The sequence below is a fragment of the Larus michahellis genome, chromosome 4 (assembly GCF_964199755.1).
Source record: "Larus michahellis chromosome 4, bLarMic1.1, whole genome shotgun sequence".
NCBI classification, from domain to species: domain Eukaryota; kingdom Metazoa; phylum Chordata; class Aves; order Charadriiformes; family Laridae; genus Larus; species Larus michahellis.
Genome location: NC_133899.1, coordinates 56,303,331 through 56,321,111, shown reverse-complemented (window position 1 = coordinate 56,321,111; position 17,781 = coordinate 56,303,331). Strand labels below are relative to the sequence as shown.

Genomic DNA, 17,781 nt, shown 5'->3' with positions numbered 1-17,781 from the left:
ACTTTTTTTTTCTGAAGTATTCACAAATGGGCAGTGCCAGAAGCAGGCAACTGGGCTGAACTGTCCTTTACTTTGACTTAGCAGTCCTTATGTAACTTTCTAATTTTATTTGTAAATCTAATATAAATGTTTATATACATTTTGAATTTATGTAACTGTCCAGTTTGAGTTAAGTCTAACTAGAACTGGCAAGATAAAGGCCGTTATGGCCATTCACAGTCCTAGTGTTTTACACCATGTAAACTCTAATTTATTTGTTATTCCAAGTGCTGGCTTTAAGGACCTAGTATGAATTAAATCTGTCTGTGAAGTTCAAGTGAAATATATTTTCATTTTTGCTCCTTGAGCCCTAGTTTCAAGGGGAAATACACTGCACTGAATGAATTTTTTAAAGTCTTGCTATTTGGTGTGGGAATAATGCCTTGTGTATGAGAATATGTTATTGTTGTACTGTGATGAGGAACTGAGGTGGAAATTGTGGCCAAACTAACAGTGAAAAATGTCTGCTAGTGTTTGTGAACTGCTTGGTTGGAGATTGGAGATTTTGGAGAGATGTAGAAAATCTTTGTTTTGGCAGACTTAAGTCAACTGGGATTGGAGTAACTGTGGTTTTGGAAACAAGAGAAAGTCCTACTCATGTATCGGCATTTTAGGTTTAGGAAGAAACTTGTGAGCATGCTTTTTCTTTGTGTTTTTTTTTTTTTTTCTCTTTTGAAGAAAAACGAAGAAGATGCAATGTCAAAGCTATGGTGCTACATAGACTATAGTAAAAAATGTGTTTTGTAATGTATAATGAAATTGGAAATGAGACTCCCAATGCCTTAGGTTAAAATAATGTGAATGGTTATGCTTACCAATTTAAGCCACAGTCTTTTTTATTTCTTAATTTACACCACCAGATGGCAATCTAACATAAACTTTTGATCATTGCTGAAAGGATGAGTTTTGATAATCTGTTCTGAGATACTGTCCTTTCCTCATTTTGAATTAAGTAGTGTTGAAGTTGCTTGGAAGGTCACTGAATTAGGCCTTAAAGCAGTACTGATACTATGCTATGGATTCTATAACACTATAATACACTGTATTCTTTTTGCATTAATGAAGAATTGCATCAAAGATTGTGTCAACTTCTAAAAACAAAATAAAACTTTGTGCTATATAACAAAGTATTGCCATAGGATATGCGTAAAGCCCAATAAAAGTAATTTTTGAAAGGACAGGAAAAATGCAGATGAAGTTGGGAAATATGTGTAAATTAATAAAGCCATTCTCTCTTTTAAAGTTCTGAAACTAGTTATCTTCTGATGAAGGTTTTCCTCAACTTCACTTAGATCCTACGTTTTTCACTGTAAATTGTAGCTTAATTCCTCTAGAATAAATTAAAATAAACCAAAAAACCCAAACCGAACTATAACTTGTTAAGTGCAAATTGACAGTAGTTTTCTCTTCTGTGAATGGAGTGTTAACTTGTACTAAGGGCCTAGTGTTTGTGAACTGGACAAGTAATTGACTGTCTTAATGTGTGGGCTGAAAATAGCCAACATAACAAATTTGAATACTTTTGTGAAGTTTTTTGCCGAGGAAACAATATGTTTATTTTAATGGCTTTTTAAAAACTGTGTTTATACATATTTTTATACAGAAGTGGAGCATAAAGAATGCAGAGATATGTCGGTCTTTTAAGCGGCATCTAAATTTTAGCACTTGGGCCTGTAATTGTTAGTGGAGAATACCATTTTGACTCCTCACCCAATAAATGCTTAGGTAACTGATACTTCCTGTGGTTTTGAAAATGCCAGGATGCATGTAATTACCATTACAGGTTTTGTAAATACCTTCTACTAGGTATTTGATCCCTCTTTGGTGATCTAAGTCAATATTCAGAAAGATAAAATACACAAAACAAAAAGTGGTTTAGATTCAGATATTCCTTTCTTACAGCAGGATGATTGTTTAGTTCCTTTTGTAAAATTCGTGTTACTATTTTCTTGCCAGACTACTGCCACTATAAAAATTCAGAGTTATCGTTTGGCGGCAGCAGCAGTGAAGCCTGCCAAAAGCTAACCTAGGGTCAGGTACTCATGTGAAGAGTCAGTCAGCCTGTATCCTTTAGTAAGAGGGAAGAGCTTATCTTGGAGAATAACCAGGCAACATATTTGTGCTGAAAACAGGAAGGAAGTTTTCCTTAAATTTGTTTTGTAGACAAGTTCTTTTGATAGCTTTAAAATACCATAGATTCCATCCAGCATGTATTCATCAGAAAAAGTGCTAAATTATAGATTTACAACTGACTGGCATGAATAGGATATCATAAAATACACAGTGGTCCGAATTCAGATTATTTGACCTCTGTGACTTTCATAGTGGGATGCTGCACCTCACAATTATCTCCAGTAAAGCGGAGTCACTGTATACATACACACTGTGTGCAATATGTGATCATTTTGGATTGATTTACTGCAGTGACCTGATGTCATTTTCTTTCAGTCATAGTGTCATGAAATTATTAAAAAAAAAAAAAAAAAAAAAAGATGGAAAAGATTTTTCAAGACAACTTAGTGTTAAAAAATTAGAAATGCAATTTATACTTCATGTAAATGAGACTTCTGGTGAAGTGCAGTTCCGTAAATGGCCAAATCTCAATCTTGGATCAACAGGGAGGTCCTAGAAAAAAATTAGCTATGTCTTGAGAAAATGTACAATTCATTATGCTGTAGCAGCTGAATGTGTTTCTCATTAAACATATAGGCATAATACCAAGCAGAACAAAACTCTCAGGAATAGAAGTGCTACGAAATGGTTTTGCAGTTCACTTGACAGTTTTAAAAAGCAGAAATCTAACCAAAATATTTTGCTTACTGGGGCAGGAAATTGTTTTCCAAAACAGTGCACAGGCTATTTTGTGAAGTTGAGTATCAGGCAAAGAAAAACAGAGGGAATTGCAAAGAGAAAAACCTGCTGGTGAAATTTGACATGAGTCATAATTTTGGATGTCTTATATGATCTCTGTTACAATGCTAGAGGTATTACTGATATTCCTTTTTCTGTATGCTTTGTCTTTTGTTTAAAAATGCAAAGTGAGATCCTGACATGTTGATGTCTGTATAAAAAAAAATATAAAATTGGCAACCTCCATAGCTGCCTCATTAGAAGTTGCAGACATAGGTATCTATAACTATTTATTTTAACCGATGTAAATATAATATTTTACTCAAGAAATTTCTCAAAGTTTCATTCATTTTGGTGGAATATTTCAATATATGAGGAAAGCACTTGAAAAGTTACCTTTTTTTTTTCTCCTTTACATTTGATTCAGAGGGATTCATCTCAGCTCTGCAGGTTCAGAACATACTACCTGGAAATCTTACTGCAGTAACTGAAATAAAACTTGATCAGCAGATGTACTGTATGACATTGATTTCTATTTTTGAAGGAAATAGAGCATTGTACGTGTTATGAGTCTTACAACTTGTGCTTATTTTCTCAGATTTTTGGGTATTTACCATTTATAATCTTTCGAAGTAAAGTAGTATGCCTGAAAGGTTGTTTGATATAAAACATCACAGAAAAGTTCTCCTTACATGTGTAGATTTTGCCATACAATACATGTATCAAATCCATTCTAAACACAAAGGTATGGAAAACCAGATCAGTAGGCCTGGTCTGGTTTTCAGTATAAACACTGAGTGGATGCTTTGACTTTAGGCAAGTTTTCGCCACTCCTCTGACTTTTTTTCTGGAATAACTATATTCCATAAGGAACATTTGTTCAAAGATAAACACAAAACTGAATGTTCAGAGCACCAACCAAATAAGTTTTCTGGAACTTCAGAGAAATATTTTTCTCCTACATTGCCTTTGTCTTGCACAAAGCTATCTTTTTCTTGCTCACAACAACCAATAAAAACTACAGAATGGGGGAAGGGGAGTGGACAGACCGGCAGGGCCAGCCAATGACTGTCAGCTAGAGGCTTCTGAGTTGCTTTTGACCTGAAATTGCCTGTTGCTGAGTAATGGGATTGTCATTATTTTTTGGACAGAGTTTCTCAGGGTGGTAAGAGGGAGTGAAATAAAACATTTTTCAAAGCACTGTGCCCTGCAAGGAGAGAAACTATTGGGCATCACACTGTTTGGCTTGTGTCTATGTTTACTTTAATTAGTGAAAAATTAGAATACCATTATTTGGGGGGTGAGGGAGGGGGTGGGAAGGGGCAGTGTGCATTGGGTTCCATGTCCAGAGGACATAAACTTATTAGTTTGTGGACATAGAGAATCTAGTTTCAGTTTTCACTGTGCTATACCTGTCCTTGTGACCCCAAGAAAGTTATTCTTGCCTTACCTTCATGTCTGTTTTTCTCATTAGTGAAACAAAAACATGCTTTTACTTCAAAAAAGACTGTATACGTATTGTACTCACAATATGTGAGGGTATGTATAGATGTAAAAATGGACAGCACAGTTTGGGTAATGCTTCTCAGGGGTGGGATGTATGGGTAGGCTGTGGTTGCAACCTTACCACAAAATGCCAGATCATATAGTGAACTGGCTAGAGCCTCCTCGGTGCTCTCTTTTTTCCTTGTGTCCTTTCTGTTTTCCTCCCTTCACTTAAGTAAATGTCGTTCTAGAGTTGATGTATGTTTTTTCCTTGGTCACTTGCTAATATTGAAGTAATAACTAGGAATTTTCATTAATTAATTTTTTTTCATTATTTAACTAGAATTTAAAATTATTTTAAGTTTTATTTTAATATAACTGTGGTTTATAGGTTTTGAAGTAAACTTGTACCGTCCTCTATACATATTCAGGTGCAGTTCTGAGAAGGTACAAATAAAAACCTTGCAGTCCTTAGGATATATGTATAAATGCCATTTAAAGGGTAGCACAAATAACTATACATAGTAGGTTCAGATCATTAAGTCATCTTGAAAACCAGATTTGCAGCTGCTTATGCAGAGAAGCAAGAAACGGAAGTTATTGTAAGCAAGCTGAAAATACCTGCTGTCAAAATCAGCTTGTCCTATTATTTCATTTACATCCCTCTGCTGCACAAATCAGTAGGTTCGAGTTGCTGAATTTGATACATTTCAGTGCAAAATTGGGTACCCTGATCTGTGAAAATGGAAGCGCAAGCTCTGCTTTCATTAACACTTCACCATTATTGCTGTTTTGACCAGACAGTATCTGGGGGAAAAAAAAATCAACACCTAGTGATGCATATAGTGCTTCCCGCAATACCTTAACAGTAGGGGGGTTTTGCGTCTAGGGTAGAGAGAAAAGGAAAAGAATTGCTTGCTATGAGCTGGAGAAGCAGCGCAGTTGGCTCTGGCAGTGAGGGGGTTGACTGACAGTCTGCAGTGCAGTGGAGTTAGCTGAGCTCCCTATATGGCTGTGGATTAGCTATATGCTAATACTGATAGGAGAAGAGGAGCTGTACCAGCGCAGTGAGCTGACGGTGGAGGCGATCAGAGTCTCAGCAGAGCTGACTCCTCAAGAGCCATGGCTGAAGGGGGTGAAGGAGGGGAAGATGAAATACAGTTCCTACGAACTGTAAGTATCTGCTTTTTATAGGTCATGTAGTACATGATTTCATGTCTATTCCTTTTCTGTTGTATTAAAAATAAAGTGTTATTTCTGTGCTGGGCTTTGCCAAATGGGAGAATTGATTTAGTCAGTGGGAAAAAATAAAGCAAGAATATGAGCTTTAATAGCATCAGGCAGTCTCAGTGTGTTCTTCCTTGAATCGGCTCAATAGCCAGTTTGGTATAAGGAGACCTATTTCCGCTGTAATCCCCTGTGTTTGAAGCGTCCTCGTCAACTTTGTACTTGGGTTTCTAAATGTAGCATGCCAAATATCTGACCTCTGAAACTTCTGTCTAGGTTAGATTTCACTGACATTAACAGAAGCTTTGCAAATAGGAGAGCCTTAAAATGATGAATAAACCAAGCAAGCCCTTGATGACCTCTTCTGATAAACATGCACACAGAAGCACACTTGTGTGTAGGGAATACCAACAGATGTTTAAGGCAGGGCTCTGCAAATGTTTGGGGTCTTTCCCCTGCTTAAAAGAAGCTTATTTTAAAAGGAGATAAGGATTTATTTGGGAAGGGGTGTTAATTAGTGAAATAGCCCTCACTTGGTGTAATTTTCTATAAAGAGACCTCACACCATTCTTTCCTAAAGCTTTACACAAATCTAGTTTGATAACCAATTTGGGCTTTTAAACAAGTAGTGTTCATGCATTAATTTTTGGGAAGAGGCTGAGATCCTTTTCATGTGTCATCCTGTGTCTCATTATTTTTACCATGCATGACTAAGAATGTGTTGTTGTGTAACTGGCATGAAAAAAATGCTGTTGATGTGTGTATTCCCTCCACTTTCCATACTATCTTTACTTTGCATTTGTTACAAATAATGTTCCAGAAACAGTCTCCTCTAGAGTTGATACAACTTTAAAAGGAAAAGTCTCTAAAATAAAACATGCTAAGTGCCCAAAGTAGGAAATTACAAGGCTGATTTCTGGGAGGCTGGGAATATTTATTTCTGGGAATTAAAGGATGGAGGGTGATGATGGCTGCTGCTGCTTATGTAAATTGTTTAGGTGTGATGAAGTGTCATTAGCACTTTTAAGCCTGGGAGAATTTCATGGCGGGGAGGGAAATGGATAATCACAATAATTAGCCTTTTCAATGTCCCTTCCCAACACTCCACTTCTTAGAGGTATCTCTATTACATAGTTTAGTAGATTACTCAGCCTTTAGGAGAAGGTGCTTTTATCAGAAACCAGACCTTTAAATGAATGTCCTTCATCCTTTCACTTTCTAAGATGTTGCCTTGACTCAACAGTCTTCCTCAGTGATGAAGTGAGAAGCTTTGCCTATTCATAGACAGGCTGTGTGTGCTACATGAGATGGCAATTTCTGCTGCTGTGACCCATTCTCAGGCTAGTAGAACTCTCTTCCAGTTCTTTTCAATAGGTAAAATAAAGCACCAAAATAGAGATGGGGCAAAAAACTGGAAATGGCAAAAGTGAGACTATGCATAAGTGTTCCTTTTACTTGGTGTTAGGAGATCTTTTATAGGGGAAAAAATGGACTAGATTTCTGTCTCGAAAGCCCCAACTTCTCCTTGCTGTAACAATCATATCAGTTACTGCTTCTTCTCCATTATAACTTCCTTCACCTTCATGGAGAAGGGATCAATTGTTGTTTTGAAATATACTGAGAAAGGAACGATTTATTAGGTACTGAGTGCTACAGTGATGTAAGCCTTCAGTACTTATTATTTATAGCTTTTATTGCTGCCTAAACACTGTTTGTACCTATGAACATGAAGTACAGTAGCCCTTTAGAGCTCTTCCAGTAAAACTGTTGGTCAGTCAGGATCTTCTCCAGATCAAAATGTTTTCTCAGAATTTGGATTGCTAGTGAATGTTTCCCAGGCTTATGTAGCTGAATCTTCCTTTGAAATTGTTGATCTCGGTATTCTTATATTTGAGCCTGTAGACAGAAGTGCTGTAGGAGGTTTTAGGCTCTCAAAGGTAACTCTTTCTTGGTGACTTATAAAATAAAATTAGATATCTTTTGATCTAAAAATATCCTACAGTATTTTTTTGAAAGAGCAAGAGAATTAACTCTTAAAAGTCTAGTAAAATTAATCTTTGCTTCCTTAAAGGGAAACTTTCCCTTTGTCCCCCATTTTTTGTTGGATACGTGGTTTTGTTTTTTTTCTTCCCGATCTAAATTATTGTATAGCTTTGTGCGTCATGCGCTCTGCACATGTAGAAGGGCTAGAAGCTCAGTAATGCATAAAAATGCATGATACCTGTATTTGTTTCTAGGGATCAACAGACTTGTAGGCATATTTATAAACTTTGATGGAAAGCTTTTCACTATCACTTTCCATTCCAAGACATTACTCATACTTGATTAATTTGGCAGCAATGTGAATGACAAAGACCTTAAGAAAAAATCCCAGAGAGGAGAGGAAAAGAACATTTTCATTGTTATCAGTGTTGTAGTAGTAGTATGTCTTCAGTACTCGTTTCAAGTAAGTCCCAGTTCTTGCGTGAAGTCTTTGTGCGCAATGATAGCGTTTAAAGGATGGTGTTACTAATACAGTCTAATTTCCTTTTTTAATTTTTCCCTGACTTGTAAGTTCATTATGAATATAAATAAATATATAAATACGCACAGATTTTTCTTAACATTGCTACCTTGCTGCTGTGTCTTTGTTATGAAATATTTGATGTTCTGTTTCTGTAATAATGCTTGGAATCGTTTCACTAGTTTTCTAGTTGACGGCTTTCATCTATATCTGAGCCTGGATATTCAGTGTATGTGTGCCCACCTGCGTGTTGTGTATGTGAGGGAGAAGCAAAGCCCTTGTTACATGCGTGTAATATGCAATACTGCTGTCTCTTAATTTCCTGCCTTAGTAATGTTTGTTCTTTAGATGACTTCCCCCTATTGTTTGTTTGTTACCCCTTCCTAAGGTATGAATACATGAGAAATTAATGAAGTTAACGTTTATGCAGCATTAGGTGAGAACATATATGTTAACCTGTGCTGTTTTGAGATAACATGCAGATGGGTATAGAGGGAACCCTGTTGCCCTTGGCAATGTGAATGAGTGAGTATAAAGCATTCTCATTTGAGCCTTTCCTAGCTACTGGGACATAACTACTGTGGAAAATTGACAAAGTCCTCTCTTCTCTGGAGATTATTCCCAAGTTCTCTGTCATTCCCACTGCTACCAAATTAATCAAATATGAGGTGATGCCTGGGAGCAGATAGCTTTTGTCTTCCTCCATCAGAAATAGCTATACTCATTTGCTAACAGAGAGCATGTTTGGAGAAGGGAAAAGAAAAAGTCACACCCCTGCCCAATGCGTAGGAGCAGTTTAAATGTACTTGCAATGAAGCATGTCAAAGTTCTTTGCCATCTTAGAGTCCAAATTATGATGGTAACAGTCGTTAATAGGTGTATTGCTTTGTTATTTTTCCTGAAATTCATCACATTAATGGAAAGCATTTCGACTTATTTTAATACAAATTAATCTTTTTTTTTTTGAGATGGCTCATAACACGTTAGTCAACAAAGTTTTGCTTTGTTTTCCATAGATCTGAACAAGTGTGTGTGTTGATGTGTATGGGTATTAGTGTGTGTATGCCTTTGTGCATGTTTCTGTGTATGCCTGACTCTTTCTGCAACTGACTACAAATTCATTTCTCTGAGTGACAAAGGCCTTAACAATTGATTCTTCTTTGACTTTTGCTCCTTTAACAGCTTGTCTCAATGACCTAATTTTAAGTGTTCTGATAAACCTCTCCAATCACTATCTAAAAATTTACAGGTAGGAGTGGGAAATTGTTTTCTGTCATAGACTGAGTGTGGTTACCTGTTATACTTAAACAGCGAAGTACTGTTGTTACAAAGACCTAAAACAGAATATTTGGATTTTTTTCAAGATCCAGTCCATTTACACAATGACTTTACAGATATTTTTTTCAGGTATGTTTTTGTTCATTTGTGTGTTAAATTGCTGCTCAGAGTCAAGACAGTTGGGTGACTCATACATGTGTATATGTGGATTCACTTTTGCTTGAAAATAAGCTCTTTTACTGTTCAGATGTTAGAGGTGAGATGGGAAATTAACTGTTTTACAATATGAACTGTTAAGTATAGTATGAATTATATTTTCTTTTTTTTTTCAATCATTTTCACTGTTGCCAAATAGAAATATAAAAGTGATTATATCATGTCTTTTTTTATTATTTTAGGAGTTGTACTAAAGCACTTCAGTTTACCAAGGATTAGTGTGACATAAACACAGTTCTTCTTTAGATGTTTTTAATACATGATGTTTTGGCAAATCTGTGTCCCTAATGGTGTATCCCTGGTAACATGACAAAGAATGTGTGAAGTGGAAACAGTAAAATAATTTTTCCTTAGTAGTCCAACTTAATATCTAATAGTTACGCTATGCTGATATTCTGTAGCACAGATCTCCGTGGCTTGATTCAGTAAAGTACAAATATTTGCTATATCGTGCTCACCAGATAAACACTTGCAAACAAATATATCAGGCACATGTCAGGCAATAATGGAAGATATTTCTAGGGAAAAGTTTTTAGCAGTGGCTAATTAAAAAGTGTGAAAACATGGAAACTGTTCTCAGTGAGTTGTGTATGAGATTATGTAAAAGCAATACAGAAATTTATGTGTAGTAGAAGTCACAAAGGCTAAGGAACGCCTTAAGACCAAATAAGTGGAATTTTCCTGAAGCCCCTTTTAAGGGAGCTGGCGCAGGTTCTGCATGCTTCTTGAACAGCTGAGCGTGTTCTGTGGTATTGTTTTAAAATTAATTAGGACATTTTGTCTGTTGTCGCTGAAATGTACTGCAATTCATGATACAGCAGTTGTCCACTAGCCAGTCAGTTCCTTTTAGGAAAAAGGTAAAAAGAAAGGAGAATAACGTTATATAAAACTTGAGTTGCTTATGAGAACTTGTGTGTGTCAGGAGCTAAAGGGATTTTTGAATTAAATGTTTATGTATCTATGTATCTTTATGCATTCAGTCTGCCCCTTTTGATCCTTCTGCCACAATTTTTAACAATTGTATAGCAGTCCATATTTCGAAGTCTTCTAAGAAGAAGAACGAAAATTGTACAACAGATAAAACAGACAAAAAAGCCACCATATCTTTTCTACTCCATTTTAAAAAAAGTCAGAAAATGTCAGATAGATTTCTTTTTGCTGCTTAAACTTCAGGCTGTCACAAGTGTAGCTAGTTGCAGTCACTCTTCTTGCTTTATTATCCTTCAGTTTCTACCATGGAAATCCTACTTAATTTTATGAATTTAAGTTTCTGACTTAAGTTTCTTAGCACTTGTAGCATCCTTCTTTGTAAAGAATGTTGTTCTGTTTATTTTCACCCATTAAATTGCCACTTTTACTCCCTGCTTGTCTTTTCAACTTTGTGAATAGGTTTGCCCAGTTTGTCACTATAAGCAAAAGATAGCTTATGCTTATTCTTTGTGTAGGACTATTTCCTGGCTGAAGGTCTGGGTAATATTATAAGATAGATCGAGAATATGACAAATTTTCCAGTGAATCACATGCTGTAGTACACTGTGAGTGTTTATTTTTGATAAAATAAAGATCTTCTGCAATTAATTACAACCTCTTTTCAAGGCAGAATTTTAAGCAAATGCTCTACCATGCTATAAACACAACAGTGATGTCTTCAGACTGTATAGCGTGTCTAGTTTTTAGCTCTGGACGCACTGGAGTAGTGGCTTGATACCTATATCAGAGTTATTCGATTCATGTGTAACAATTTCTCTTTTGGAGTGAAATCATCTCATTTAAGTGGGTGTTTCAGGCTTCTAGTAAGGAACAGTTCTTTGGGAAAATTGTGCCATGTTTAGATAAAAAGGGAAACACTTGAGTAGTTCGGTATGTTTAATGTAATGGAAGTTGTTTTGAAGTTTAGTTAATGGTTGGAATTTTATGTCTGCTGCTGAGGAAAAGAGGGGTAAGTGATATAGCCACAACTGCATTATGATTTCATAGAACTTCACATGATTTGTCTTGATATACTTGGGTCTTTCTCATTCTCTGAGTTAGGATCTTGAGCTGTTCCCAGCTTGTGGTGTAAATGCATAACAAGTGAAACATTCATGCCACCAAAAGCTTGCAATTAAACTAAGAGGAAAGATAACAGAGGAAGGGGGAAAGAGAGTGTGAGAAGGCAGTGAAATGATATCCATCATGTTGTTAGGTAGTAATTTTTACATTCTAGTTACAGAAGCAATTATAAAGTAGTTTTACTGGTGTCATGAGGGAAAAACACCACTTTAATAAATATATTGGGAAAAATGCATTTGCTAGGTGGTAGTGTATTGAAAGACTTTATCAGGTAAAGGGGGCAGAAAGGAGGAAAGGCAAAGAGAGTTTTTGCAGGTATAACAGGTGGGCAATGAACTTGCATCATGATTAGTCAGAGATGAAGGCTGATTTCTCTCTATCAAATTGAAGGTAGTAGAGACTGAGACACACTTCTAAAGGTTCGGTTGTTACGGGCTGCTCTTGGAGATGGTACGTTGTTTGGTCTGTTTCCCTGATACCCTTGTTACTTTTTTTTTTTTTAGTATGGATCTGTAGAATAGACTGTAAACCTACTTTTTCCTACAAGGATGCAGTAATGTTCAGAGATGTGTTGAACAACATTGCATGTTGTATTATATGTAATGATAGTTCATGTATGCATGATACGTGTATGTATACATATGTCATATGATATATATATGGGATACATACATATATATAGTATATATGTAATTGTATGTAATTAGTTGCGCTTCTGCAAGCTCCTTCATATTGGTCCAGTCTACAGCAGTTAAAAACAAAGCAACAAGTATCATGCTTTACTACCATTTTCTTTCTACAGCTTAAATTAAAAAAATTGCTATTTCAAAAAGGAATCAGTGCATGTATTACAATATCATAAATACAGTGTATTGTTACAAAATAATCACAAAATTGAATATAGTCACAATTGACTGAACTGCTCAGATAGATCTAACTAACTTGTCAGTTTCTTTTCCTTTTTTTCTTTTTCATTTTTTTTTGGGAAGGATATCAGTGTCAATGCTGGTCTGCTGAAATAACATCAAACTTATTACAATCAAGCAAAACTCTTCAATCTCACCTTAGAATGTTAGGTTTTGATAGGATTTGTGACAGTGCAATAATCCTAAATTAATACTCCAAGCATATCTTTCCCTATTTCCCCCTGGCCCCACTTGTGGCTGTTGTGGGGAATTGTCTTCTGCTCAAGCTCTGCTTTTTTGCTATCTGAAGGGGCATTAGTATCTTTGGTAATAAACAGTGCGTTTGCTAGCAATGTTCCCATGTTTTCATAGAATTCAGCAAGTGGGTTGCCTGATCGCTGTGCCATTTTTCTAATCCCCTGCCATGCTAACTGGGTATGATTCATATTGAAATCCAGCTGTGAATATTGCTTCTTTCTCAGTTCCCATGGCAGTGCTGTGACCACACAGTCAAATGCTGGCAGGTGCATTAGATACAGATTCCAAAAATAAAAGCAGAGTTGCGGGCAGGGAGGAGAAGAAAAATAAATTTGGCATGCAGTTATTTAGAATATATTTAATTCAATCACAGGACACTAGTTTAAAGTCATGTATTTCTTGAGTTCATTCATGAAACACATATTTTCCCAAATGGCACATAATAACAGTGCAGATAGATAATAAGCGCAGACCTCTATAGGCAGTAAAATTATCATCTCAATTTAAGAAAACAATTGCTGACATAAACACGCTTTAGAAGATTCAGAAAGAGAAGATGAGGCATTAATTTATGCCTCAATGAATGTTTTGGTTTATTTGCTCAATGTAGAAATTTTAAATGTAACATTCTGTCTTTAATATCATTAAAAAGTCACCAGACCATTTCTTAGTAGGAAATGTAGTGGGGTTTGTGCTGGAAGATTTAAAATAGTGTACCAGACATTAGTTAACAAGAGTGTATGTTGTTGTAATAGCAGAAGATGTTTTCCTCTTAAATACTTAATTTTCTTGGGTAACTTTTGGAAACTTGTTTTCTGAAAATTACAGTAACGTTCTGAAGCACAAGTGGCAAATATGTGACATCCAAATATGATATCCATCCATTTAGAGTGCGTGTAAAGTAGTTCAAGATTGGGATATGCATAGGAATTATAAAAACCTACAGGAAAATTGATTTTTCTTTTTTTTTTTCCACACCTGGATCTGCTTTTGGTAGTATCTCACCTGCATACGTACATGTGTTTGTCAGCCATTGCACACCTCCTGTCAGTCAACTCTCAGTCTTAACAGATGTGCTTCAGCTGTAAATAGGAGCTGATGGCCAGTCTGTTGATCAGGTAACCTCTCTTTTCCAGTTCCCTCTTCTGGCACATCATGTCTATGGTGAGGAGTGGCAGCTTCAGTCAATAGACGCAATGGGAGAGACAACAGCAACATAAGGTGAAAGATTCAGTAGTAACATCAGGTTTGTTCCTTCTATTGGGCTTTTATCCAAATAAGCAAGTGCTAGTTCCTCAGTAGGATGAGTAGTCAGCACACGCCTCAGCTGGTTTTAGTCCACAGCAAACATCTCTCTCAATCTTGAGCATTTCAGCTACTTCGGCACTCAACCAGGTTCTTCAATACCTTGTACCAGAAAACCAACTTCCCTCGACCCATTTGCAACAACTTGAATTCTCTCCAATAAATATAATACAAAAGAACTGCTACTTAAATAAAATCCTTTACAAATTACTTGTACAAACAATAGAACTTCAACTTGGAGACTTTAAACAGCTGTTTAGCAGCAGATGCAGAACTAATTTAAAACACTGAAGATTTAACATGCTTTCAAATTGCGTCAGCAGTACCATGTACAAACAGGAGTACAAGGATCATCAAGCATAGAATATATACTAAAATGCCCCAGATGATTCAATAAAATGCTTAAGGCCAAATGATTTCCATCTCTCAAGACTCCCTCTGAAGTTCATTGACTGCACTGTCTCATCATTTCGGTATATGGAAAATGCCCAGAAGACCTATACACCTGGTACATATTAAAGATACACCACGTCAGTCGTTTGTAGAATTCAGAAGCTGTTTGATATGTATAGAAATGTTGATACAGCCAGTGCACAGTCAGTTGCCATTTTGATAAAAAAAAATAAAAAAACATTAGACCCCCCAAAGCTGTCTGTATTACATGCCAAGGTACTAGCATAACCTTCTTCTAAAATGCATATACATTTTTGTTGCACTTTCCAAAAGATCAAAATCAGTAGGCTTTATAGCTCCTGTGTAGCCAAAGCTGGGAAAGGTAGACTTCAGAATTTGGAAGACCTCAGTCTGATCCTATATGTCATGCCTGCATTTGTTCTTACCAGCTAACCTTTTTGTGAAAAACATTCACAGAACAAAGGATTCTTTGCTGCATACGTCTTGACCATCACAGGAAAAAATGCTAATAGGGACTGATAAAGTTTGATTTCCAGATCAGTCACTATCTGTGGGAGGTAAATAGCGATTGTATTAATAATATGGGCCAAACCTTCATTTAAAACTTTGTGGTTTTTCCTTTATTATATGTGCTATTTACATACATTAGAATTAATAAGGAGTGAGGTTTTTAAAATGCATAGAACAATGTTATCTTTCTAATTTGCAGACCCTAGACCTTTACTGTAATAGTTGTGAGTTGCCGTAGACTGAATTTAAGACATCATACTTGCTTTCTTAGTAAGATTTTGCAGATCTCTTGGAAGTAGTCCTGCCTAAATAATGTGGAATTCAGCCTTCATTATCTTCATTTATTTCAGTTACTTTGAATGGCTGAATCACCCAGGTGTTTAAACTGGGATGTTAGTTGCATTTTTTTATTTTAACACATTAGAACAAAAAATATGAGTTCAAAGCTTTCGAAAATATCAAGAGCTTTTTCTACTTACTATACTGGATCTTAGGTGGCTGTCTTATGTAATATGAAAATGGACCCATCTTTAACATAACTGTCCCATGAGTGGGTAAAATAGTTGTGTACTTGAATGCTGAGTAGTACCACAATACTAATGCTTAAACAAAACCATGATTCTAATGGATAAGTATTCTCACTGGAATCAGTAATCATTTATGATTATTATAAAAGTTCCAATTAAACCTCATTAAACTGAAATCTGGCAGTTTTAGTGAACTTTCTGCTGTTACAACCCTTTAAAAAAATTCTATCAATCAATGTAAATCTCTTCCATGAGTCAATGGGAATGCTGATTATTCATGTTTGCTTTAGGTGTTTGGTTTTATTCATGATTTATTTATTGTGTGTATAGTGGTTTTGCTCAGGGTATCCATAAAAATTTTAAAATTGCTTCCATAAAATAGAAATAAGATAACATTTTGTATCTTGTACAGATGCAAAATCTTTCCACCTTTACAATTAAGTGACATTGCATCTCATATTGTACCAGGTAACATGAATGTAGAATATTTGGATTATAGAATTACCTTTGAATTTGTGTCTAATCAAACCCATAATTTTTTTCCCCCCCTTATGTTTTTCTTTATATTAATAAAGAAGTTGTATTTTTTTTTTGTATAATAATGGTGTTGATGTATTTCTTATAGTGTTCAAAACTTTCTTTTTAATACTTTGATTTTTATAAAGATGGAAAAAATGTTTCCTTTGTACATACATAATGATATCAACTATATTAGCACTTACAAAAAAAAGCTTCAGTAATAGAAGCTTGTTAATATAAATTTGTGCTTTAAAAGAGAAGGAAAATTCAGCAGCTACTATAGGACCTTTTTTCCACCCTTATGGTTGTGAAGCAACGATTTTATCCAGTGCTGAAATGACAAACTTACTGACCAAAGTTTGTTTTGTAGAGGTGAATAGAATGGTGTTACTGGAGAAGGGTATAGGATGTGGTATTAAATTCTTCACCAGTGATGTGAACGTTCTCCCATTGTTACTTCAGTTTAATGTGTGAAATAGTAAGAGCTTAGTATATCAAACTTGGCTTGATGAAGAACTGCTTTGCTTTACTCAGGCAAATCCGCCTGAGTTTCAGAGTTGTTTCATTCCTGCAGTTATGCACCTGATATCCTTTATGTACAAAATTAACTGTGCTGTATGGTATGCTTGTATGATTGTGACAGTTAAGAGCAGCGTAAGAGCAGCAGAGAGCTAGACATAAACAAATGGTGAGGTCTAAAAGAAGTGACGAGTGGTGTTTCCCAGGGGTCAGTACTGGGTCCAGTCCTCTTCAATATATTCAATGACCTGGATGAGGGGATAGGGTGTACCTTCAGCAAGTTTGCTGATGGCACAAAGCTGGGAGGGGTGGCTGACACACCGGAACGCTGTGCTGCCATACAGAGAGACCTGGACAGGTTGGAGATTTGGGCAGACAGGAACCTTATGAAATTCAACAAGGACAAGTGTAGGGTGCTGCACCTGGGGAGGAATAACCCCATGCACCAGTTACAGGTTGGGGGCTGACCTGCTGGAGAGCAGCTCTGTGGAAAGAGACGTGGGAGTCCTGGTGGCCAACAAGATGACCATGAGCCAGCAATGTGCCCTCGTGGCCAAGAAGGCCAATGGCATCCTGGGGTGCATCAAGAAGAGTGTGGCAAGCAGATCAAGGGAGGTCATCCTCCCCCTCTACTCTGCCTGGTGAGGCTGCACCTGGAGTACTGTGTCCAGTTCTGGGCTCCCTGGTTCAAGAGGGACAGGGTACTGCTGGAGAGGGTGCAGCAAAGGGCTACCAAGATGATTAGGGGGCTGGAACACCTCTCTTATGAAGAAAGGCTGAGGGATCTGGGTCTCTTCAGTCTGGAAAAAAGACGACTGAGGGGAGGATCTTATCAACACTTATAAATACTTAAGCGGTGGGTGTCAGGAGGATGGGGTCAGGCTCTTTTCAGTGGTGCCTGGGGACAGGACAATAGGTAACGGGCACAAACTTGAGCATAGCAAGTTCCATCTCAACATGAGGAGGAACTTCTTTACTTTGAGCGTGGCAGAGCACGGGAACAGGCTGCCTAGAGAGGTGGTGGAGTCTCCAACTCTGGAGACATTCAAAACCCACCTGGACGTGTTCCTGTGCAACCTGCGCTAGGTGACCCTGCTCTGGCAGGGGGGTTGGACTAGATGATCTCCAGAGGTCCCTTCCAACCCTATGATTCTATGATATGTCATTTGTTGTA

The 17,781-nt window shown here is 36.7% G+C and overlaps 1 protein-coding gene across 7 annotated transcripts in view; it reads left to right on the top strand.

Annotated features, from left to right (window-relative positions):
- The first annotated feature begins 5,266 nt into the window (after positions 1-5,266).
- RYR3 (ryanodine receptor 3) overlaps positions 5,267-17,781 on the top strand; it is a 237,272-nt gene continuing 224,757 nt past the window's right edge. For all 7 annotated transcript variants that reach the window (XM_074584986.1, XM_074584985.1, XM_074584984.1 and 4 more), the window contains exon 1: positions 5,267-5,547. In XM_074584986.1, the coding sequence (XP_074441087.1) occupies positions 5,497-5,547 (51 nt within the window). In that variant the 5' untranslated portion in view covers positions 5,267-5,496. The remainder of the gene's footprint in view (positions 5,548-17,781) is intronic.